The 25,781-nt window shown below is 44.3% G+C and overlaps 1 protein-coding gene across 3 annotated transcripts in view; it reads right to left on the bottom strand.

The window, feature by feature from the left end:
* Window positions 1-2,108: 2,108 nt before the first annotated feature.
* LOC121545441 (adenylate cyclase type 6-like) overlaps window positions 2,109-25,781 on the bottom strand; it is a 51,659-nt gene continuing 27,986 nt past the window's right edge. For all 3 annotated transcript variants that reach the window (XM_041855973.2, XM_045212417.1, XM_045212416.1), the window contains exons 4-23: window positions 16,936-17,085; window positions 16,674-16,795; window positions 15,324-15,435; window positions 15,042-15,169; window positions 14,725-14,883; window positions 14,472-14,613; window positions 9,935-10,063; window positions 9,454-9,482; window positions 9,126-9,273; window positions 8,884-8,981; window positions 8,707-8,794; window positions 8,496-8,612; window positions 8,252-8,410; window positions 6,571-6,746; window positions 6,410-6,463; window positions 6,022-6,154; window positions 5,646-5,909; window positions 5,253-5,457; window positions 4,892-5,016; window positions 2,109-4,757 (exon numbers count right to left, since the gene is read on the bottom strand). In XM_041855973.2, the coding sequence (XP_041711907.1) occupies window positions 4,629-4,757; window positions 4,892-5,016; window positions 5,253-5,457; window positions 5,646-5,909; window positions 6,022-6,154; window positions 6,410-6,463; window positions 6,571-6,746; window positions 8,252-8,410; window positions 8,496-8,612; window positions 8,707-8,794; window positions 8,884-8,981; window positions 9,126-9,273; window positions 9,454-9,482; window positions 9,935-10,063; window positions 14,472-14,613; window positions 14,725-14,883; window positions 15,042-15,169; window positions 15,324-15,435; window positions 16,674-16,795; window positions 16,936-17,085 (2,667 nt within the window). In that variant the 3' untranslated portion in view covers window positions 2,109-4,628. The remainder of the gene's footprint in view (window positions 4,758-4,891; window positions 5,017-5,252; window positions 5,458-5,645; window positions 5,910-6,021; window positions 6,155-6,409; window positions 6,464-6,570; window positions 6,747-8,251; window positions 8,411-8,495; window positions 8,613-8,706; window positions 8,795-8,883; window positions 8,982-9,125; window positions 9,274-9,453; window positions 9,483-9,934; window positions 10,064-14,471; window positions 14,614-14,724; window positions 14,884-15,041; window positions 15,170-15,323; window positions 15,436-16,673; window positions 16,796-16,935; window positions 17,086-25,781) is intronic.

The following is a 25,781-nucleotide window of genomic DNA, read 5'->3' as shown; positions in this document are numbered from 1 at the left end:
GCGGTGGGGTTATGGGATGGGCAGGCATTAGCTACGGACAACGAACACAATTGCATTTTATCTATGGCAATTTGAATGCACAAAAATACAGTGACGAGATCCTGAGATCCATTGTGAGGCCAATTTGTTTTAAGTTATCTGTGACCAACAGATGCATATCTGTATTCCCAGTCATGTGAAATCCATAGGGCCTAATTTATTTATTTCAAACGACTGATTTCCTCATATGAACTGTAACTCAGTAAAATCAATGAAAATGTTGCATGTTGCGTTTTATATTTTTGTTCAGTATACATTTTACTAAACTGAAGTCAAGGGCACACTATGGATCAACATTGAGTGACATGGACTCTCTCTTCCCTAGCCCCGAATCAGCTGTACTCAGTGCCCCTGACAGACAGCCAGCAGTGTGGATGATGGATGCCTAATGGAGGCCAAGGAAAGATGCATGAACCCTGGACCCAAGTCAGACGATTCCCCCGCAAGAACAGTGAGATGACCAAGTGAGTGTCATGTCTGATTCTAACATTTGTTTCTTGAAGTCAGATGTGTCAGTGGCCTACTCACCCTCTGCCTACTGTTTTTCCTCAGGTTTGTGAAAGAGATGTCAATGACAGACCGAGAGTTCAGCTTATTCTGATTTCCACTACTGCAGTAACACACACACACACAATCCCATCCAAAGACCCGTGGGACCTTTAAACTTTAAGGACTATTGTGGTTTAATAAACTGTGCCATTTTCATCATAGCATGTCATTTTTGTGAGCTACTGTATCAGGTTGTCAATTGACCTCTGCCTTACTCCTGAGTGGCGCAGTGGTCTAAGGCACTGCATCGCAGTGCTAACTGTGCCACTAGATCCTGGTTCGAATCCAGGCTCTGTCGCCGCCGGCCGCGACCGGGAGACTCATGGGCGGCGCACAATTGGCCCAGCGTCGTCCAGGGTAGGGGAGGGAATGGCCGGCAGGGATGTAGCTCAGTTGATAGAGCATGGCGGTTGTGGGTTCGATTCCCACGGGGGGCCAGTATAAAAAAAAAAATGTATTCACTAACTGTAAGTCGCTCTGGATAAGAGCGTCTGCTAAATGACTAAAATGTAAAATGTAAAATGTAAACTGGTACATTTGAGCTGTTACGTCTCTCTAGAGGAATAAAATGTGTAAGTCGCTCTGGATAAGAGCGTCTGCTAAATGACGAAAATGTAAAAATGAAAATGTAAAATTGTAATGCCCATGAGGAAATAAGAGTATTTTGTTTCAGTAATTAACTATTGTCACTCAGTAAGATCATTAATTCGGCCTTGGGGATAGTAACTGACTATCTCGGATCAGATACGATATTGTGACTGAAAAGTGTCTAGCCAAATATTTGATACTTCATGTTTGTATTTTTGGTAAAGCTTGTATTTTGCATAATTTCAGTACATTAACTAAATCAATAAAATTATCATCAAACGTTTTCCTCATGTTATCTTTAAAGTTTTTCTAAATAAGCTAACATTACAGTATCATTAACAACATATGAGGTCAAAGGAATATGCAGATATTTTTGCCAGATATCACTTGCTTTCTGTCAGTACACGTTTGGCAGCATAACCAGTCTTCAGTCATCCATCAAATTTACCCCTTCCCCACCCTAATCTTGTAGGCTCCTTCCCTGTTCTCTTGTACTGTATGCAGTGTGCTTTAACTTGCTAGTCCCTTTCTGATATGCGCGTGTAAACTCCTGGAGTTTCTGTGTAAATGTAATGATCTGTGAGAGAGCCACTCTCCCTGAGAAACAATGCTGTTTCTGATTACAGGGTCATTGAGTGAGTCAGTCAGCACTGAGCACACACACCAATCTCAATGGCGGGCTTGAAAAATTCAGAGAATGTGGCTGTTGCTACCTGCCGTCTGTATGTTGAGCACTGTAACGCCTTCATGATATGAATCCTCTCATGTATGAAATGTATTGGGTATCTGGGGCTACTTGCTCTCAACATAATCTATAAGGCTTTCATTGGTCAATATCTGCTCAATGACAATCAGCCAATGGTAATCCTAGTTTTTACAACAGGTAAAGAAAGCCGCACACATTAACAGCAATCAACACCACATAAAACAAATCAAAACAGCCATTGGTTTTTATTTTTTTCTTCAAGGGGAAATGTTATTTTTCTCTTTGTCATAGTCCCCAACTCTTCTTGTCCTTCACCTCAGGGGTAGAAAACAAAAAGAAGAGGGTAGGATTCATCAGGATTGAGCAAAACACTGTTTCAGTAGATCTGGGATGACCCTCCTCCCCTCATCTATGCCCTAAAAACATCCCAAGAGTCAACAATCAACATCCACCCAACCCAAAGACAAGACAGCTCATAGAAATATAATCTTACTAACCACGTCCATTCTATGTATTCTATTTCTATGTTAATCACTCTCGATTGGTCACAACCTCAGTTATTTATCAACCCCAAGACCTTTACCTTTTCCCTGGCGGTCCCACACGCTCAAGGCCAAACATCACTACACAGGAAGGGGCCAATAGCATGACGCAGCATTAGCTTGCTTTGGTACGAACATTATTAACTTTTAGTGTCCATAGTCAAGTCTGGTAAAGAGAGGAATGATGACGGGGGTGTTTTGAGGATGTTATGGGGAAGTCAAAATTATCAAAATGATGTCAGTGTTGAGTCAATGCTAAGGTCAGTAAATTAGCTTTCACAGGCTATCTCTCTATCCTTCCCTCTATTTCTCCGCCTCTGTGAAACTCGGTTCCTCTTCCCGCTGTATTCTCCAGTGGCTTGTTCAATTAAGGCAGAGTTCTAATACTGCTCACACTGCTGATTGTGTCCTGTCTCTCTGAGGAGGGTCCTGAAGTCTGATAGGGATGGATCAGTGCACAAACTGACTGAGCTTAGTCCTGCAGTAGTGTTTGCTCAATAAAAAGGTACAGGTTACAATCTGTATATCTGTGGAAAAGCGACAGCTAATGAGAATGTGTGATCAAATCTAGGGCCAGTGTTTGAAATACTGTAGTTGGCTGCAGTTGATCAGTTGGTACCATTGAGCTTGAGCTTACGTCTGGCATTTTACAAGAAAGCGTTCTGCCCTTTGATCCTTATCGTTGGAATGGATTCATCACAATAAGCTTAATAATTCATCATAATACAATACAGGATAATACAAATTATGAATACAGAGGTGATAAAAAATAGCCAATGTTAAAACAAACAAACTAAATTGAAAACAGGATACCACAATCAGACATGCTTTAGAGCAATTAAGTTAGGCAAGAAAGCAGTTTGTCATATCATAAAAACCTCACAGTGAAAATAGTTATGCCCCTTCAAGATTACAAAGCACAGTATTCAGTCTATATATATAGATTTCCTTCTTTCTTTAGAAAATACTCGTTAGCGATTCAAACTTAGGAGGCTGTTTGGTACCACTGTATTTAATGCCTCTGGTTCTGGAACCTCCTTTTTAGTTTTGAGTCCTTTAATTTCCATTCGCAAAACAAATGGAAAGGGACACATTTGAAAGGGACGAAGCAGTTGATAGTATGCCTTTATGCCTTTGTGACGTATACAACTGTGCCTTGGGTGCTCAAGCTCTGAGCTGTTATAGCTGGACTGAGCCATGGCGGGGGGAACAAATTTGACAAGGGTTGAGGAGGAGGGGGGACCATCATCCTGGGTGGAACCGCTATTTCCTCACATTTTGTTGAACCAACAGGTTGAACCATCTCCCCTGGCTTTAAAAAAGGCTTCCAAGCCTCTATTTAATCTTAAATAACACATTTTGGAGATGGAGGCAGAGTAATCCTACAGATGTCATCGATGATAAACTGTACTTTGCTGGCTGATTGATAAACAAAATGAAAGTGTTACACATTTTGCCCATATTGATAAATACAATTTGCCAGCACTACAGTAAAAAGACTGAGGGTACTGCCGTACAACAGATTGAGTTGGTGATCATTGCAGACTTTTGCAAGAACAGACATGTCTTGCATTGTTTTTCGTCAATATTTTGGTCTTTGGTCAATATTTTCCTTCAATTTATACACATATTCATACACACACAAATATGCATGTACATACACACTTATAAACGTGTAATAAACTGGATATTTGTGCACATATGAATTCAGACTTTTTCATAAAGGAATTTTTGCACAAAACATCAAGATTAAAATAAATAAGTAACCCCCCCAAAAAATTTTTTTGTACCTGTTTCATAATTCTGCAGAAGAAAGAAAACAACGAAAAAAAAAAAAATCACACAAAATGAAGTCAAATAGAAAGTAGCCTTATGTACAGCCTTTTTCTTTTTCTGACACAGGCTAAAGGCGTTGTTTTAAATAAACAGACTTTGCATCTTTAAAGTAGCCTGAGAGAGAGGCTAGACATGAGAAAAACACTAGTCCTTCCATGTATGCGGGCGCCAAAACATGGCTGCCACACAAGTAGACTTTCCTTCTCAACAAGAACAATTTCCTTCTCAAGTCCTGGAGTCTCAAAGTCTTTCTCTTGGCTCCGGTTTCAAGTGATGGCGTCGCTAGTTGTTAGCCGCTAGCTCGCAGTGCGAGTCCTCCCTCAGTAGTGTTGCCGCGGGAATGGTCCCGGCTAGTGCTGCCACGGCTGCTAACTATTGGGCGGTCCGTCATTCAGGAAGTAGGTCGTCATTTCCCCTTTGCCCTTGACTTTAACGACACCACGGCACTCCAGAACATATCCTATATCTGAAAGCACCTGGTGGAGGTCCGTGGTAACCTGAGGAGTGAGTGGAAAAATTAGTAACAGAAACAAGGGGTTGTTGACTAAAATGCATTTTGAGCGGCATACACTATGCTTATTAGGAACGGGGTATGACCTACTGAGTGTTAACTGATTGACATCCTCCATACCTGAATGCGGTCGGGGACTCCTGTGCTGTCCATGCGACTGGCCACGTTGACCGTGTTCCCCCAGATATCGTATTGTGGCTTCCGTGCTCCAATCACCCCTGCCACCACTGGCCCAATGTTCAGACCTGAGAAAAGAGAGACGGATCATAGATTCATAAACATAATGGTTATTCATACCAAACTCATGCATCCAACCATATTCTACTCCGTTTCCTATTAACCAACTCTCTCTTTGGTCTGCCACACTGGTTCCTATCCCACTCAATCCTCTCTGTGTTTCAGAACTTCATGTGATATTATTTAACCTCAGCTAGCTTATTTAAAGCTTTTTTTTTAGCTTTTTCAGACTGTTTCCCCCCACCTATCTTCATCTGGAAGTTGTTGAAGGAATGCTCGTTGATGTACTTCATCTGCTCCCTCAGTCTCATGGCGTAGTCGGCCAGAGCCGTAATGTGGGAGCGGCCCTCACGGTCGTAGGTGGAATCATTGAGGCCCGAGGCGGCCATGTAGGTGCTGCCAATGGTCTTGATCTTCTCCAGCTGACGAAACTTCTCCTCACTGATGATCTGAGAGTAGGACAAAACACAAAGGCTCAGGTTTGAGGCTGACCAAAAACGTATACCATTTGAAATGCATGAGGCCAACGATGATAGAACTGAAAATGCACTAAAGGGCAAAAGACACGGAATTCACAATGACACTAAGCGTCCAAATTCCCGTAGGCTACCCTCTCCTCTCCTCCCTCCCTCTTTACCTCGTCAAAGTCAGCGATGATCTCGTTGAGCAGCCTAAGACACTCCACTCCTTCATTGTTGGCCTCCAGCTCCACATAGAACTCAGAGAAGTTGGAAATTGATGCGAACATGACGGCCACACACTCACAGGACTGGTAGTAGAGCTCATCGTTACGGCGCTCACGTGCCAGGAAGTGAGCCGCCACGTCCTTGGGGAGGATGTTGTGGAGGAGGCGGCGGTTGTAGGCCTGAAGCTCCTCCATCTCCTCCTTCTCCTCTGTGGCCTGGAGGGAGGACATGAGGTAAAAATGTTAAGATAGGTGGGGGACATCTTATACTACACTATGTTCTGCTGTAGTCAAGGTAGAGGAGTGCCCCCCTGTAGGCCCATGGTACCTGTAGTTTCCAAAGGAAGTCGAGGCGTGAAGTGGACTCCACCTGCTGGGCATGGAGGTAGAGCGCCAGCACAAACACAGTGAGAATCACAGGAGTCATGACTCTCAGAGACACTTTAGTCACACTGAACGGGCTGCAGAGAGACAGAACAGGAGGTCAGAGAGAAACAGTTAGAAAGAAAACCAAGAAAGACACAAACCAAACTGCAGAGAGACAGAGTTGATCAGAGAAAATGGTTCATACACACACCTACACAGATATAAAACAATGATTTCAATATGAAAAATGTAGGCACTCACTAACTGTAAGTCGCTCTGGATAAGAGCGTCTGCTAAATGACTAAAATGTAAATGTAAACATTTCAGAAAGGCTTTGAATCCAAACTTACCACTCGTCTGTAGTTTCATTGAAACTGGACCATTGAATTGTTTCATTGAAATCACTGGAGGAGTAAAATAAGAAAGAAAATGGTTTAGTCAAATTAATTTGCATAAGAAAACATCGATGACCACAACGTTGAACCCTCCTGAAAGCAGCCCCAGTACTCACAGGGCTTTGGAGGTGACGAAGAGGTCAGCATTGTCGAACAGCGCCACCTGTGGCCACTCCATCAGCAGCAGGAAGGTGAGCTGGATGAGCAGCATGAGGGCCAGCTTCCCTATACTGCTGATCTGGAGGAACACTGAACAGGCCAGCAGGGTCAGCAGCACACTGTAGCTGAAATACTGAGGGAGAAAAGGACATAGAGAACTGATTGATGATCAGATTAACATGTTATTTATAAAGAACATAAACGTCCCTTTTTCAGGACCCCTTTCAAAGATAATTTGTAAAAATCCAAACAACTTCACAGATCTTAATTGTAAAGGGTTTAAACACTGTTTCCCATGCTTGTTCAATGAACCATAAACAATTAATGAACATGCACCTGTGGAACGGTCGTTAAGACACTAACAGCTTACAGACGGTAGGCAAATAAGGTCACAGTTATGAAAACGTAGGACACTAAAGAGGCCTTTCTACTGACTCTGAAAAACACCAAAAGAAAGATGCCCAGGGTCCCTGCTCATCTGCATGAACGTGCCTTAGGTATGAGGAGTGCAGATGTGGCCAGGGAAATAAATTGCAATGTCCGTACTGTGAGACGCCTAAGACAGCGCTACAGGGAGACAGGACGGACAGCTGATCGTCCTCGCAGTGGCAGACCACGTGTAACAACACCTGCACAGGATTGGTACATCCGAACATCACACCTGCGGGACAGGTACAGGATGGCAACAACGACTGCCCGAGTTACACCAGGAACGCACAATCGCTCCATCTGTGCTCAGACTGTCCGCAATAGGCTGAGCAAGGCTGGACTGAGGGCTTGTAGGCCTGTTGTAAGGCAGGTCCTCACCAGACATCACTGGCAACAACGTCGCCTATGGGCACAAACCCACCGTCGCTGGACCAGACAGGACTGGCAAAAAGTGCTCTTCACTGACGAGTCGCGGTTTTGTCTCACCAGGGGTGATGGTCGGATTCGCGTTTATCGTCGAAGGAATGAGCGTTACACTGAGGCCTGTACTCTGAAGCGGGTTCGATTTGGAGGTGGAGGGTCCGTCATGGTCTGGGGCAGTGACTCACAGCATCATCGGACTGAGCTTGTTGTCATTGCAGGCAATCTCAACGCTGTGCGTTACAAGGAAGACATCCTCCTCCCTCATGTTGTACCCTTCCTGCAGGCTCATCCTGTGCATGATTTCTTGCAAGACAGGAATGTCAGTGTTCTGCCATGGCCAGCGAAGAGCCCGGATCTCAATCCCATTGAGCACGTCTGGGACCTGTTGGATCGGAGGGTGAGGGCTAGGGCCATTCCCCCCAGAAATGTCTGGGAACTTGCAGGTGCCTTGGTGGAAGAGTGGGGTAACATCTCACAGCAAGAACTGGCAAATCTGGTGCAGTCCATGAGGAGGAGATGCACTGCAGAACTTAATGCTGACTGTTACTTTTGATTTTGACCCCCCCTTTGTTCAGGGACACATTCTTCCATTTCGGTTAGTCACATGTCTGTGGAACTTGTTCAGTTTATGTCTCAGTTGTTGAATCTTGTCATGTTCATACAAATATTTACAAATGTTAAGTTTGCTGAAAATAAACGCAGTTGACAGTGAGAGGACGTTTCTTTTTTTGCTGAGTTTATAAAGACATCAGTATACAACCTGACATCAGTGACACACCCACTCACCTCTGGGAAGGGACATGAGGGGCCCTGGCTGGGACAGATCTCTAGACCCCCATCTACCGACACAGACAGGTTGCGGATGAGACAGGGTGTCACCATGGAAACAGAGGTGTTCAGCTCCCGGGCGACGCAGTCCACCAAACTCTCCGTGTCACAGGCAAACTACAACCGAGGAGACACACACATACATGTTAAATTGTGGGAAAATGTTTGCTGTAGGTGTGTGTGTCAATCTGTTCAGTCTCACCATGTTGACAAAGGCAGAGATGAAGACGAGGATGATGGTGAACACCCCCACCAGAGTGCTGTTGGTACGAGACTGGACTATCTTCTTTGACACTATCTGCATCGCAGCTGGAAACAGCTACAAGAGCGGAGGAATAAAGGAAATAAAGTTTAGTGTCCAGAATGCATGTGGGTGTGTCCAGTAGGTGATGTGTGTGTTGTGGAGGCCTTACCTTAATGCAGGAATATATGGCACAGATGAAGAGGATGTTGGCGAGGATGATGAAGATACTGATGTAGATCCCCAGCATGACCGGGGTGCTGCAGGAGGAGACACACAGACAGGACGACTCAGAAACGTGTGTGTGTGTGTATGTGTGTGTGTGTGTGTGTACGCGTGTGTCACTCACTGTGGAAATATGACAATCTGGATGAAGGAGATGAAGCAGAAGACCAGGAGGGTACAAGCCACGTAACCCCCAAAGCGATCGTCTACCTTCTTCGAATACTACCAGAGAGAAAGATCAAAACTCATTCAAAAAACAAATCTTAGGAAACTATCAGCAGACTTCAACTATGAATATGAACTACATAACACACCAGGGATGAACTAAATAAAGCCCAGAGTATTCTGGGATATGTACGCAGATACCTTTTTCTCCAGGCTAGAGGTCTGGAAGGTGAGCAGGAACTTCTTGACGTGGTCTTTCCTCAGCTGGTCGATGCTGCGGGCATCGATGGCTCGCCCCAGAAACTCATCCACCTCATCTTCAGGGTTCATTGCCTCCTGGGCACCACGGCTGGAAAGGGGGAGGGAAGCGAGGGAAGAGGTAGAAAGATATAAGAGAAAGGTAAGATGGTAAGACCTTTAGAGTATGTGAATGTGCATTTTGGCACGTGAGCCTGTCTCCCTGGGTGTGTATTTAGGTGAGTGTGTATATGTGTATATCACAAACATCCTCAGAGCAATAACCACTCACTTGTCTTTGCTGGACGACTCATCAATCCCCTGAGAAAGAGAAAGAAAAGGAGGATTAACCAACATACAAAACCCAGACGAGAGATGTAAAAGAGAGGGATTAGCCAATAGATAAAACCCTGTAGGGGAGAGATGCAGCTGGCCCTCAGGAGACAGAGAGGAAAGACAGTACAGACAATCGGTAGACACTGGGGAACATAATGGAGAGACTACTACAGGGTTTCCCAAACACGGTTCAGGGGACCCCAAGGGTGTTTTGTTTTTTCCTTAGCACTACACAGCTGATTCAAATAATAAAAACCAAAACGTGCACCCCTTGGGGTCCCCAGAACCAAGTTTGGAAAACGCTGGTAGTGGGACACACAGAGCACTCTGAAGAGAGGTAACATTTATGGGTGAGACTATTGGGATACTATAAGTACAAGTAGGGGAGAAGCAGGAGTGACACAAATGATCCAAGAAAGAGAGAGGTCTTGTCTCACCATCTGTCTGAAGACTTTTGAGTCCTTGGTCCTGGAGAACCTTGTGTCGGGCACCCAGCGAGGCATCAGGCCTTCGTTAGAGTTGGACCGCGTCCTCTGCATCTTGGCCATCATAGCCTTCTCATCTTTCTAGACAGAGGAAAGCACAGACAGAGACAGAGGTTAGACAACTGAACGGGTGAAACCCTGGTGTGGATTAAAGTGGTGCAAACATGGACAACCCAATGGGTCGTTTCACCAATTCAGTGCATTTTGAGTTGTGTAACTTGTAAGGGTTGGTGTGAGGTGTGACACAGGTGCGGTCCAGGATATACAGTAGGCAGTAGGCAGAGATGGTGAAACAAGGATCTTTACTGGTGGTCCCGAAGCCAAAATACGCTCCCGGGGAACGCCTGGTGACGTAGTCTGTAGCCGCCATCCTCCCAGTGGCAACTGCTGCTAGAGCGGTAGGCGGTTCGGAGTGCGGGCCCTGGGGAAGAGGTGAGGACTGGTAGGTGGTCTGGGACGGTGGTTTGGGCTGACGAGTGGTCGGTGGAGACCGGAACAGGACGGGGGCGGAGCCTCCCTCCAGGATGAGCCACCCGTGGACCAGTCTATCCGGGGTTTGTGGGCGACCAGCCAGTGGTGCCCGAGGACGAGGGGAAACTCTGGAGAGTCTACAATGAAAAACTGGATATCCTCCCATAGCCCCCCCGCCACCCGGACACGCACAGGGACAATGCGCCGGGTGATGAAGCCCGACCCCAACGGCCGGCCGTCCAGGCCCATGACCGGAACCGGCTCGGAGAGGGAGAGTAACGGAACGCTCCACCCTTGGGCCAACCCCGCGTCCATCAGGTTTACCGCGGCCCCAGAATCCACCAGTGCATGCTCCCGATGCGCAGTGCAGGCCCACTGAACCCTTACGGGGAGAAAAGTCTGGGAGTCTCTGGAGTTGGGGTTTCGGTTCCGCCTCTCGAGCCCGGGTCTGAAACTCCACGGAGTAGTACGCCACCGAACGGTCACCCTGCCGACAGGCCGTGAGCCGCCTCCCGGCCTCGTGTCCCGACACCACACGAGAGGTGTCGAACACCTTGCGTAGCTCCCGGGTGAATTGGTAGGAGTCGGAGCACGCTGGAGTTTGGCTATCCCACTCCGTGGTAGCCCAGGAAAGGGCCCGACCCGTCAACAGAGTGATGATGTAAGCCACCCGGCCCTGCTCCGTCGGGAAGGAGGAGGGTTGTAGGCTGAATATCAGGGAACACTGGGTGAGGAATTCCCTGCAGCCCTCTGGACGTCCGTCATACCTCTCCGGAGGTGGTAGGCGGGGTTCCTGCGATGTCGCAGGTGAGACTGAAGACGCCGCGGCCGCGGCTTTCGCTCCGCCGGCTGCCGGGGCTGGTCGGGTGTCCACCCGGCCCTGCGCGGCGATCATCAGCTGGCGGAGATTCTCGATGATCTGCTGCAGGCTGCGGTCGTGTTGGTTCAGCATAGCTCCCTATGTTGCCAATGCGCTCCGATACTGTGCTGCCTCCGCTGGGTCCATATTGGCTCAGTTTTCTGTAAGGGTTGGTGTGAGGTGTGACACAGGTGCGGTGCAGGATATACAGTAGGCTGTAGGCAGAGATGGTGAAACAAGGATCTTTACTGGTGGTCCCGAAGCCAAAATACAACAATACGGACTTATCACGATAAAAGAAAGGCGGAGCAAATAAGTCTCCAAAAACCGGCTGACAGCCAAAATACGAAATACTACCTACGACTGAAACAAATAACGAAACAGGGAGAACATTTCTCAAGTACCTGTACATAGGTCTCCGATCAGACACTGAGTAGTACTGCTGGATATAGAGAAACTAACAGAGAAAACTGAGCAAGGGAACACAGGGAAGTGAGGGCATAAATACACAGGTGAACAGGTAGACACAGGTGACACCAATAGGATACTGATTAGTCCAGACTGTGAGTGAGGAGGTGCCTGAGGGTGTTGGAGGATGACACCTGGTGGGTCGCTCCGGAACTGCGACCCCCTCCTGTAACAGTAACTTGGTCAAAAAATACCTTGATTTCACTTAATTTTAACATTCTGTCATAAAGGGCACATGTTCAATATCATACATTTTTTAAAATCTAATCTCAATAGGTTAAAGAGCAACTATGCCACTTTTCAACCTCATATTCATTATCTTCAGCACCAAACCAGTGTCTGTGTGAAAACAGGCGCATTTCTACATTTTATAGAAATAAATATATACTGAACAAAAATATAAACACAACATGCAACAATTTCAAAGATTTGACTGAGTTTCAGTTCATATAAAGAAATCAGTCAATTAAAATAAATTCATTAGGCCCTAATCTATAGATTTCACATTGTCATGACTCATGGGTTGAGGATCAAACATGCCGGCTAGGCAAAGGTTTGAACACCCCCTTTCCTGGGGGCCAGTTTTATGACCGGTCATAAATACCGTGCAGACTTTCTCTTCCTTGCCATGATGTATTGGGAGAACCCCTTTGTTAACAAAGTAAGTTTTCCTGCCAAGACTCCAACAACCAAAAGTGGATAATGAAACAATATTCCTACTTAAAAGAATGTGGGAAATGGTTGGTGGGGACTTAAAGAAAAATCATGTCAAATTCGTTACTATGTTGTGATGTCATTAAAGATGGTGGAACATAACTGTATCTCTGGGGGTGTACACTTCCCAGTTATGAGGTTTGCATCCAATTGTTGTATAAAACGAATGATTAAATATAATAATACTTTTGTGAAGATAACAATGTGATTTTAGCATTCTAGATGAGATGATTGTTTTCCATATTGATTTGTTCTCAGTCAGTGGCCACGCCCCTTTTACCCTGAGTGCATAAAAAGCCTCGTGAAGAAATTCACCTCAGACCAGCAGACGTGAAGTGTGAGCTAAACGTTGCAAATGGTTGAATTTCATACCAGACCAGGAAGCCCACGGCTTAGAATGGTTGACACTCTACAAGACCAGCAGACGTGAAGTGTGAGCTAAATGCTTCAAAATGGGTTAAACTACAACTCCATTACCAAAGGAAGACCAAGCAGATTTCGGTATAAGCCGAATGTTGCAAATGGTTGAATTTCTATTAGACCAGGAAGCGTGAAGCTGAAGCTACACGGCTTAAAATGGTTAGACCAAGAAGACCAGGAAGCCCCACGGCTTAAAATGGTTGAAACTCTACAGACCAGCCGACATGCAGCGCGAGCTGAATATGGCAAAATGTTGAAACGAGGTGAAGAAGAAGACAACGCACCAGACCTTATCATCTCAGTCTGCAGCTGGCATGTATAGTCGTCTAGAGAACTTTCACTACAGACATGAGAGGAGAGGACAATCCCTCTCAGACAACCGCTGGTACATCTGAAGTATATATTCTAACCACTAATACGACAAGAAACTCTACAAAGGACATTGGGATCTCTGGTGGGCAAACCAGAGTCCTACATCATCAACTCAACTATCGAGTACAGCTACACGTAAATACATGTTGCATTTCTAATCCGAATGAGCGTTATTAGGCTGCATAAGTATTATGATTTCCGTGAGTGTAACCACGATAGTTTGAATCTCTGTCTCTCCTTTCCACTCTGACCCTCCTTCTACCCAAGCATTCATGCTATTGTTGGTCCAGTCCACTAGGGACCTGTTTTCATTGTATTACGTTAGTAATCAATAACCTATGTGTGTGTATGTGTGTGTGTGTTTGTATTGTGGTATTATTTAGTTAGTTAGTAAATAAATAATTAAGCCAATTTGTGTATTGCTGATTGATCAATACATTTAGGGTTCTTGCAGGTTCAAGGATTTTGCGACATTCAGAATGAGACTGATAAGAGGTAATTATTTAATAAGTGACTGTTATCGATATATAAAATATATATATCTTCGGGAGATGGTAACTTGTTAAACAACTTCTTCCGTGGTGCCCCAAATTCCTAATGAGTTAATTGTTACATTATTAATTTAATTGAGTGACAAACATAGTTAAGTGATTCGATAAATAACAGTCATACATTAAAGTAAGTCACCTCACGACAACATGACTGGGCAAGGGCGCAGGCATGGGTGGGCCTGGGAGGGCATAGGCCCACCCACTTGGGAGCCAGGCCCACCCACTGGGGAACTATGCCCAGCCAATCAGAATGAGTTTTTCCCCACAAAAGGGCTTTAGAAAAGGGCTTTAGAAATGGCTTGACATTTTGGGGTTAAGTAGTTTACAATCTTCCTAGACGTCACAGAGGGTGCACAGAGTGACATGTCAAAGTCTTTATCAAGTCTTTATTCATATAAAAAATCAGATATATTGAATTATCCATGTGGTCTATATTAAAGGGCACTTAATTTAATATAACATGCTTTTAAAATATATTGGTGCACAATGTCTACTTCAAATATCAAAGGGACGCAAAAGGCACTCTTCGTGGAACAACCTCAATTCTCTAGTGTTTGGAGAGCCCTGTAAACTGTCACACAACTGTATGTATGTGTGGTGGTTGGCAAGAATAGGAAGTATTTTTATCCCTGACCCGTTTCTGGCTGCAGCCCAGCACTAGGAAGGTCTCAATGCTGTTCTCCTTCAGGTAGGCGTTCCTCTCCCCTCCGAAACCCGGCTCCACCTCATAATCCCCATTCAGATACTGCAGGGTGGCCTTGGTGATGTGGATCCTCCTGGGAGAGGGACACAAGGTCAGTCTGTGTGTGTGTATGTGTGCGCACGCGCGTGTATGCATACGTGTATGCGTGTCTGTGTGTGTGTGTGTGTATGTGTGTCTCCCTCACCCTGCCTTGCCCCCAGCCTCCATGTGGTTGGCTAGTGTGACATCGTTGGACCACACGTCAAACTGCCACTTCCTGAGTCCCAGCACCCCACAGTGCACACGGCCGCTGTGTATGCCCACACGCATGTTCACGTTGACCCCCGTCACCTCACGCACCAGCCTGCACACACACACAGAGAAGATTTATGTTACATTTCTTTCCAAAAAACACATGATACTCCAACAGGCTGAGGCAATTCATTTATGATTTATATTTTATGATTTGTCATATCTAGAAAATATGGCATCTCCCCACACACAGACGTTCCCCATACTCACGAGATGGCCTCTATCATGTCGACGCCCATCTCCACACAGCAGTGGGCGTGGTCAGCGCGGGGCTCAGGCAGCCCAGAGACACAGTAGTAACAGTCGCCCAGGATCTTGATACGCAGACAGTGGTTCTCCTACAGACAGAGAGACAAAGCAGTTATGACAGTTAGCGAGACAGAGAACAAATGATATTCAATTGGATGGGGAAGACAGTAGTTAACGGAGAACATTTTCAAAAAAAATGGGGGGAAGGTGAAAAGAGAGAGGTGAAGAGAAATGCTTATTTACCGATGCTAGTTTGTCGAAGCGGGCGAAGAGCTCGTTGAGCGTCATGACCAACTCCTGAGCCGTACACTGAGACGCCAAGCTGGTGAAACCCTCAATGTCTGCAAACAGAATACTGAGGAGAAAGAGAGAGATAGGATTGATTGATCAGTAACTAATCAGATGACCCTTCATCCTCCTGTTCTGTGAGGCCAGTCTCTGTGTGTGTGTGTGTGTGTGTGTGTGTGTGTGTGTGTGTGTGTGTGTGTGTGTGTGTGTATGTGTGTGTGTGTATGTGTGTGTGTGTGTGTGTGTGTATGTGTGTGTGTGTGTGTGTGTGTGTGTATTTGTGTTTGTGTATTTTTGTTTGTGTGTGTGTGTGTGTGTGTATAGTCGCTGTAATTGAATCTGGGCTTGAGCTCCCATTCTTTGGGGATTATTTTATCTTGGCTGCTGGTAATTAATTATTCCCTTACTAGTGTTAATTAGCCTGCTCTCTGCCAAGCCCTGAGTAAGGGTGTGTGTATATGTGTGTGTGTGTCGGCGTGCATCTCTATACAGTGTGTGTGTATGAGAATGTTGATCTGCATGTGTGAATAAATATAAAAGTACCCAGACTTTATTTGATCAAAGATACCGTTGAATATGTGGCACAGAAATGCTAACAGTAGTTTGCTTAGAGCAGTTAAATGAGGTCAAGTGATAAAACACATCAACATTATGTTATATGTTAAGGCGTCCGCATGCTTCCCAGCGAAACAGTTCGGAAGAGCTCGTGTATATATTATGACGACATTTTGTGACGTTTTTGTTCATTTTGGAATTCGGTGAGGGTTTTTTCAACTGTTCGGGCATAATAAAAAAAAATCTAAAGGCAAGCCAAAGTTCGGAGCAGAAGTCTAAACCCCTTCGTCGGTGATTGGTCAACATTCTTCTTTGTTGTCATTCAATTAGGGACAACTCGTTTTCATGCAATTTTTTCATTGAGAAATACTGCACCAAACATCTTAGTTAGATGTAAAATTGTACAACTAAGATCTCCTCGGCAAAAACATCAAAATTAAAGACAGATTTCTTGAGTTATTTTAGATTAGTTCTGACTATTTTGGCTACGGCGTCTCAAAATGGACAAAAAGTACAATTGCGTTTTTTTCTCGTTTTTCAAGCGAAGGTCTTTTAAGGGAGTATCCGAGCACACTCGTTCGATTCTCCTAGCCGACTTCGGCTGGACGGCAGCCGAACTGAAGCATGCTGACGCCTTTAGAGGTCATAGCTCTTGTCAGTTTGGTTTGTTCAAGTAATGCTGTGGTTATTGATATGTAGTTGTCAGGGCAGGGCTACTGAGGTTACCAGGATGATTGTGTCTATGCTGACCTGACGTTGTCGTGTTTCTGGATGTAGATCTTATGGAACATCATGTCTTCCTTCTTAGCATTGATGTCAGCCTTCATCTCCATGGCAACATGCCTAGGCAACACAGACAGCAAGAGGCGTTCCTGAAGTGTTGGGAGAGAAGAAAGACAGAGAGAAAGAAACTGGCTTAGTTAGTATCTGCATTTAATACATATGTCCTTCAAAATTACTGCTTTTTGTCAGTCAGTGGAGGTGTTTACGCAGTGTGTGCGTGTGGGTGTACCTGCTGCTGGTTCTCTCTCTGCAGGTGCAGTCGGGCCTGAATGTATCCTCTGGTCTCCTGGAAGGCCTGTCTCTGAGACACCTCAGCAGGGTAGTGGGTACAGATCCCAATGATGTTAGTGCACAGGAAGATCAGCACATTGGCACTCAGCTAGAAGAGAGGAGGGTGAAGAAAGGGGGGACATTTAGAGACTTGACCCCACATCGGTTTTTCCAAAACATTCTGTGCTAGGGAGCATGGTAGAGCCTTGTTGTGGGTATTTGGATAGGGATGTACAGTATTAAACACAGTGATGAAACACACATGGAATCTGATACTGAAATGGTGCTTTCCTTGTCTTGCATTAAAACAGTGGCATAGGTATATTGACATTTCTACAGTTGACAACAGTTCCAGGAAATGCACCTAATTCTCTAGTGGGAATTGAAAGCAATGAATACATGTACCGATAATCTAAAATCTATTTCACCCCATCTTTCTCTCCCACTCTCCCCCTCTCTTCTTATACCTCTCTACCTCCCCCTTCTATCTGTATATATCTCTCTGTCTCTCTCCCTGCACATCTCTCCCTCTCTTTAATTCTATGATGGCATACATACAGATTCACTGGTCATACTGTGGTCAATGACACATTGTGCTTCATTTTACATTTTAGTCATTTAGCAGACGCTCTTATCCAGAGTAACTTACAGTTAGTGAGTGCATACAGAACGCCATGCTCTACCAACTGAGCTACACGGGACTCAAGGACTGAGATGTACAGTTACATCATTATAATACATTACATACACCTGACCTTGTATGGAAATACACAATATCCATGCATTTACTCACACATGCACTCCTTCACGCACACAAATTCACACACACACACACACACACACACACACATACACACACACACACACACACACACACACACACACACACACACACACACACACACATGCAAGCATGCATGCACACACACGTGCAAGCATGCACACACACACAGACAGAGCACACACACAAATATTAACATTCCCTGTGGAGGCATGATGATCCTGTTTGTGGGACCGTGTTTCCTCCTGCTCTCGTCCTCTCATGGCAGTCCATTGACCACCTCATGTTTTACAGCTTGCTTTCTGAACTTGTTAAACTTGAAATGAAACAGGCGTTTTTTTTGTTTCCTGCCTCTGGGACCTCCCCTGTCACACTGTCCCCGGAGTGCCCCAGCTGTAGCGTGGGAAAAAACGCTGCCCTCTGACACGCCAAGAGGCTGTTTCCTTTAAAGATGGCCTCTTGTTTACAGTCTGCTGCGTGAGAGAGTGGAAACACTCCACTCCTCCCAAGGCTGTTTTTGGACACAAACACCGGCTTGCCGCATGCCAACAGGAAACACTGTTATGTCACACCCTATGTGGCTACCCTAAATTAGCACAGCAAATAAGTTAATGGGCTAATGTGCCAGCTAGGGTTAACCAAGGTCTTCCCAATCTAAACCACATCTTTCCTTGGAGGTATAAGATTAGATATTTTTCTAAATTCAACTCTTTGCCAAACCTCACTCTCTCTTTCTCTCTTATGCACTCCCTCTACTTTATATGAAAGTGATTCTACCGTCCTTATAAAACTTTTAATCATCCTGAAATAGACAGTTGATTGCCCCATCATTATGCAGGTGAAGTCTGACTCCTACTGGGCAGAAACTGTAACACAGGTAGGCTTGGTTTGAATGACTTCAGTTTACAGCAAACATACAACCATTATATTGCACACTTTAAAATATTCCTCCTCCTAAGAATATTACACAAGACAGGGATGAAATTCCACCTAGCCCATATATGTGCATTTCGTCAAAGAGTGAAATTAACTGAAGAAGGCTTGGTTTAGCTTGATCTCTTAATCCACATCTGGCCCATTAATTTACTTTGAACTCTCCCTGACCTCTCCGAGAAAAAGTGCATAGGTGAATATGCAGAGTTTTTACACCAAGGAAGAGGGAAATAAATAAAACAGGAAGAATAAGAGAAAAGAGAAATAAACAAGATACATGGAGAAAATGGGGCAAGAGGGAGCGAGAGATTTAGAATGAGAAGCAGCAATAAAAAAGAGAGAGAGGAAGATATGTGAGCTAAGGGAAGGGGGAATAGACTGGGAAGGGAGGAGCGGTGAGAGTAGAAAATAGAATAGCATACAACGGACAACAACAGATAACATGGAGACAGGGGGATGTTAAGGGGAGGAAGGATGTGGTGGTAGTGGAGTGAGTGAGAGAGAGAGAGAGAGAGAGAGAGAGAGAGAGAGAGAGAGAGAGAGAGAGAGAGAGAGAGAGAGAGAGAGAGAGAGAGAGACGGAGAGAGACGGAGGGAGTGAGGGACAGAGAGAGACGGAGAGAGACGGAGGGAGTGAGGGAGCGGGAGAGAGAGAGAGATGGAGAGAGAGAGAGTGAGAGAGAGAGAGAGAGAGAGAGACAGAGGGAGAGAGAGACAGAAAGAGACGGCGGGAGTGAGGGCAGAGGGAGAGAGAGAGACGGAGGGAGTGAGGGAGTGAGTGAGAGAGAGAGATAGATAGAGAGATAGAGAGGGGGGGGTGAGGGAGAGAGAGAGATGGAAGGAGTGAGAGAGAGAGCGGGAAGAGGGGGAGAGAGAGAGCAAGAGAGAGAGAAAGAAAGAGAGAGAGAGAGAGAGAGAGAGAGAGAGAGAGAGAGAGAGAGAGAGAGAGAGAGAGAGAGAATGAGAGAGAGAGTGTGAGAGAGAGATATAGAGGACAGATATGGGACACAGTGACATTAGGCAGATGGTTCTGAGCGCTCAGCTCTGTTTACATTACTCTCACTGTTCAAGCAAAAACAGCCCAGCGAGAAGAGAGAAACCTGCTGTGTGCGTGCGTGTGGTGTATGTTTACTTAAGTGGTCTGTAGAGAGAGTACTGGGTGCATATTTGTGAGGGAAAATTGACATTGCCTTCTTGTCTTCTTGCCTGTCTTCTTGTCTGTGACGGAGTGTTGTCTGTGTGTATAGTTGTACTGTACGGTATATGAGTAGGCTCACAATTGCTTGCTTTTCTCAAGAGGGAGAGGGCCTGCAGGTTGACATGGTACACACATTCAGGTCCTGTGTTTACACAATAGACACACACCTACTCTTCAGGAGCTCCACTCAGCACTATCTACCTGTAGTGGGCCTACAGCTGTCCCAGAACATAGTCACTGTGTACACACACACACACAGTAGGGCCCTTATAGTGTCCATGCCACAGTACAGTTGGAGGCATACTCCTATTGTCCACTAATAATGTTATGTCCCCTCTATTACATAGTGATTATGAGGACCCTCTAAAACAATAATACTTGTTGTATCTAAGGAGGTATAGTCCATATTTCCCTCAGAGTGACATACTGAGGGCAGCCAGCCACTCTGTAGACAGAGAACCTAATCCTTGGTTATCAAAATGGAGTTACGTAAGCCAGTAGTCCCTGATCTAGAAAGGGAAAAGAACAACAGCAGCAGCCATGACAAAACAACACAGGATAGATTAAAATGCATTTATTACACAATAAACCTCCAAAAAAGGCTTAGAGAGTATGAACAGGCTCAATCAATGAATTTCCAAATTACTCAATGAATACACAGCGGAATAAAAGACTGACTGACTCACTCAGTGATGACCTGAGATGCCAGAAGTCTTTGCTGCTCTACATAGGGTTCTGACAGTCATGGAATTTTGGATGACGGTTATTGGTCGTTTGAATAGCAAAAAGAAACACACCAAAAAAGAACATTTTCTCCTCTCCTCCTCCTGACTGCAAGTGCTGCTGCTGCAGGGAGGGGGCGTTGCCTAGGCAACCAAAGACTCGTTTTCTACAACATCTTGCTTGTTTCACCAAGGAGCAACAAAGTTTTATCAGGTTGTAAAGAGTCCATGTTACTGCGGAAACGGACTCAACTGCATGAATGCTCAGCTGTCCGTCTTCAGTCAGCTGTTTGTTCCACACAAAAAAACTAAAGCAAATATAGATATTTTTTACAGTTACAGTGGTTATTTTATTTTCATGACAGTCTTTATCTATAATCGTCAGTTACACAATTATTTGGTAATTGTGCCAGCCTTAGTTCTACAGTCTATACTTTTACATTACAGAATCTGGTACAACTTAGTTCCTCACAGCAAGAGAATGTTCCAATGAATTCGCAGTTAAGTTTTGTTTTCAATCAGTACACACTGTTTTGTTCAGAGTTGTATAATACTTAAGTAAAAATACTTTAAAGTACTACTTAAGTAGTTTTCTTTTATATCTGTACTTTTACTTTGCTATTTATATTTTCGACAACTTTAACTTTTACTCCACTACATTCCTAAAGAAAATAATGTACTTTTTACTCCATACATTTTCCCTTATACCCAAAAGTACTCGTTACATTTTAAATACTTAACAGGACAGGAAAATGGTTCAATTCACACACTTATCAAGAGAACATCCCTGGTCATCCCTACTGCCTCTGATCTGGCAGACTCACTAAACACAAATGCTACGTTTGTAAATTATGTATGAGTGTTGGAGTGTGCCCCTGGCTAGCCGTAAATTAAAAAAACAAGATTGTGTCGTCTGGTTTGCTTAATATAAGTAATGTGAAATGATTTATACTTTTACTTTTGATACTTAAGTACATTTTAGCAATTCCATTTACTTGTAATACTTAAGTATATTTCAAACCAAATACTTTTAGACTTTTACTCAAGTAGTATTTTACTGGGTGACTTTCACTTTTACTTGAGTCATTTTCTATTAAGGTATCTTTACTTTTACTCAAGTATGACAATTGAGTACTTTTTCCACCACTTTTTCCACCACAATGTCAGACACCTCTCTGCGAGGCACAGAACAGTAGGCTAAGTTATGAGGGGAAAAGGGACCAAATTATTAGGGTGAGGCATATGGGCTACTAACAGCTTACTACACAACATACACTTAGTATTACTTTCTTAGTTACAGTATACATATCTCACCGGCATATTACATCATTTATGCAGCAGCATACAAGATATCTTTGGACTCACCTTGTTATGCTGTGGTCACTTGAAAAGGAAGGTTGCGCGACTCCTTCATGGGTAGATTTTGTAATCAAACTTTGTCATCAAAGTCTGTCATTCTCTGGATTTATGGTGCTTTCAAGACAACTGGGAACTCGTAAAAAACAAGGTTGAATCATGATGACGTCAGTGATCTTCAGGTTGGAGCTCTAGAAAGAGGCCCGAGTTCCCGACTTGCAATTCCGAGTTGGATGACCATTCAAAATGTGTTTTCCTAGTCGGAGCTCGTTTTTTTCAGAGTTCCCAGTTGTCTTGAACACTGAAGTCTGCGATTTCCCAGTTCTGAGTTTCCAGTTATTTTGAGCGCGGAAGAAGTCATACTGGATTGACAGCATGGCCAATGTTGAATGTTTATCCTTTTAAGCTTGGAAAATAGAACCTTAAACCCAGACTTGGACCACACTCCCACTCCACTGAATAGCAGGCTAGTGATTGCTTTGCAATGCTTGCAGTTAACCACTGATTCCTTCCAAACCACTCATTGTTGAATTTGCGATTTCCAACTTGTTGTGTAATATTTATGTCCAATGGCCGGTGAATACCGATACGTTTAATCTATAATTTATCTTCATTATTTCTCTTCATATGACAAGGATTGAAAAGGATTTGCCAGTAGATTGTCGACTTGATTCATGATGATGACTGCTAGCTTGCTAGCTAAGATTTTGAAAGTACGATGTTGACATGATCAGTCCAATCAAAGCTACGGTAGATATAACATGATTTGACGTCATTTTATCTGTGGCCAATGACCTTGAGCCTTTTTGGATGGGCATTTCTAATGTAACTCCATGGCAGCTTGAATTTTCGAACTCTACCCATAGATTTTGCGGTGACGTGGTGTCCCCATGAGTGACACAACACTGACCCAATCATGGCGCAACTAGAAAACATGACCAACCCCTACGCTCCGTATTTTCCGCTGGCTGCCCCACCACCACAGAAAGCACTGAGCTAGGCTGAAACACCTGCATTTTGGAGCTGCCTTACTCAAGAAAGTAAAAAAGAGACCAAATTTGTATGCGGCTTTATTAACTCAATGATTATTTCTTAATTTTTTTACATTGTTTGCAAACTGATATGTGACACATATTAATGTCAAAATAACATGCAAAACAGGCACAAAATAAATATATATACACTACCTGTCAAAAGTTTGGACACACCTACTCATTCAAGGTTTTTTCTTTACTTTTACTATTTTTTACATTGTAGAATAATAGTGAAGACATCAAAACTATGAAATAACACATATGGAATCATGTAGTAACCAAAGAAGTGTTAAACAAATCAAAATATATGTTATATTTGAGATTCTTCAAATAGCCACCCTTTGCCTTGATGACAGCGTTGCACACTCTTGGCATTCTCTCAACCAGAGATAGTCACCTGGAATGCATTTCAATTAACAGGTGTGCCTTCTTAAATGTTAATTTGTGGAATTTCTTTCCTTCTTAATGCATTTGAGCCAATCAGTTGTGTTGTGACAAGGTAGGGGAAGTATACAGAAGATAGCCCTATTTGGTAAAAGACCAAGTCCATATTATGTCAAGAACAGCTCAAATAAGCAAAGAGAAACGACAGTCCATCATTAATTTAAGACATGAAGGTCAGTCAATACAGAACATTTCAAGAACTTTGAAAGTTTCTTCAAGTGCAGTCGCAAAAACCATCAAGCGCAATGATGAAACTGGCTCTCATGTGGACTGCCACAGGAATGGAAGACCCAGAGTTATCTCTGCTGCAGAGGATACGTTCATTAGAGTTACCAGCCTCAGAAATTGCAGCCCAAATAAATGCTTCACAGAGTTCAAGTCACAGACACATCTCAACATCAACTGTTCAGAGGGGACTGTGCGAATCAGGCCTTCATGGTTGAATTGCTGCAAAGAAACCACTACTAAAGGACACCAATAAGAAGAAGAGACCCGCTTGGGCCAAGAAACATGAGCAATGGACATTAGACCGGTGGAAATGTGTCCTTTGGTCTGGTGTCCAAATTTGAGATTTTTGGTTCCAACCGCTGTGTCTTTGTGAGACTCGGTGTGGGTGAACGGATGATCTCCGCATGTGTAGTTCCCACCGTAAAGCATGGAGGAGGAGGTGTTATGGTGTGGGGGTGCTTTGCTGGTGACACTGTCTGTGATTTATTTAGAATTCAAGGCACACTTAACCAGCGTGGCTACCACAGCATTCTGCAGCGATACGCCATCCCATCTGGTTTGGGCTTAGTGGGACTATCATTTGTTTTTCAACAGGACAATGACCCAACACATCTCCAGGCTGTGTAAGGACAATTTTTCTCACATATTAGTGTTATTTAACACTGTAAATGAAAAGGAATTAGTTGTTTTCGGTGGATTTTTCCATCGTGGCATAAACAAGAATTTCCGCTTATATGGACAGACTGAAACATAACTGCTTATAACTTTGGAAATATGATGAGTATATGCATAACCATAGTATCACAAGAAAGGAAATACCTGACTGGAAGAATATGGTGTAGGCTAATGCTCAGAACATACTGTAGTAGGTAGGAATTACAAAGTTCAAATCACTAAAGTGCCCTTGCACCGTCCAACCACCCACTAGCCCTTCACACCTAGTCCAGGCCTTGCTCCACCAAGCTGAGCTCCAGGGGGTATACTCCCCCTGAACTCCTCTCCTCTCCCTTGTACTCCCTGAACCCCACCACATCTCACCCTGCTCTCCCTTTGCTTTTCCCAGCCATCATCACCCTGGGAAGCCAGATGAAGATGAGAGTGAGTTAATAGAACCTCCAGAGGGTTTATTTATCATTTCTGCTCCTTTATGATGGATTTAGCTCACCGGTCATTTACTTTAGCAGGATGTCTGTGCTCTGGCCCCAGTGTCTATAAACATTGTCTTTTAAGGCCAGAAGATATCCTTTCAATATGTCAGTCCCACCGGGGAGAGAATTGCGCTTAGAAGGAGAGAGAAAGTGAGAATGTATTTGGAGAGAAGAGACAGCTGGGAGAAGAGTAAGACGCACAGCAAAAGTTACCTCTTATACTTAACATCATCTGACACTGATCGCACCATCTGAGTCATTTAGCAGTGTCATATCCAATATACTTAGCTAATAATCTGTCAAGAACCCCTATCTAGTTGCCATTAGAAATCAACCATGCACTGCCCAAGCCTAACATCTCACACCTTATACGATCTATGATCAAATGGGTTTTACTTGGGGAATGCTCGCTTTGACCTAATCTCAGAACCCAGAACCAAATGTTACGCACGCTATAGCTAGCTAACTGTTCTGTTAACGTCTTTCACCAGAGATGTGTGACCTAAAACTGAGAGGGAGGACAGGGTCTATTTGGGGTGCTTATTCGTGGAAGCACATGGAAGCACATGTTTCCTTTCTTTCTTTTTCTGTTCCCAGCAAGGACACATACAGTATAGTAGTACTACAGCAGGCTATCTCACGCCCACCCCTCTTCCCCACATCCTCCTCTCCTTCTTCCCCCTTTACAATACTCACCCAACACCCAACACTGAGGAACCAATCACAGCTGGGTGCTAGGAGCTGGGAGTGTGTGTGTGTGTGTGTGTGAGAGTGTGTGTGTGTGTGTGTGTGTTTGTGTGTGTGTGTGTGTGTGTGTGTGTGTGTGTGTGTGTGTGTGTGTGTGTGTGTGTGTGTGTGTGTGTGTATGTGTGTGTGTGTGTGTGTGTGTGTGTGTGTGTGTGTGTGTGTGTGTGTGTGTGTGTGTGTGTGTGTGTGTGTGTGTGTGTGTGTGTGTGTGTGTG

The sequence above is a fragment of the Coregonus clupeaformis genome, unplaced genomic scaffold (genome assembly GCF_020615455.1).
Source record: "Coregonus clupeaformis isolate EN_2021a unplaced genomic scaffold, ASM2061545v1 scaf0012, whole genome shotgun sequence".
In the NCBI taxonomy this organism is placed as follows: domain Eukaryota; kingdom Metazoa; phylum Chordata; class Actinopteri; order Salmoniformes; family Salmonidae; genus Coregonus; species Coregonus clupeaformis.
Note: the sequence above shows the minus strand (reverse complement) of the source record. Positions and strands in the feature narration are given on the sequence as shown.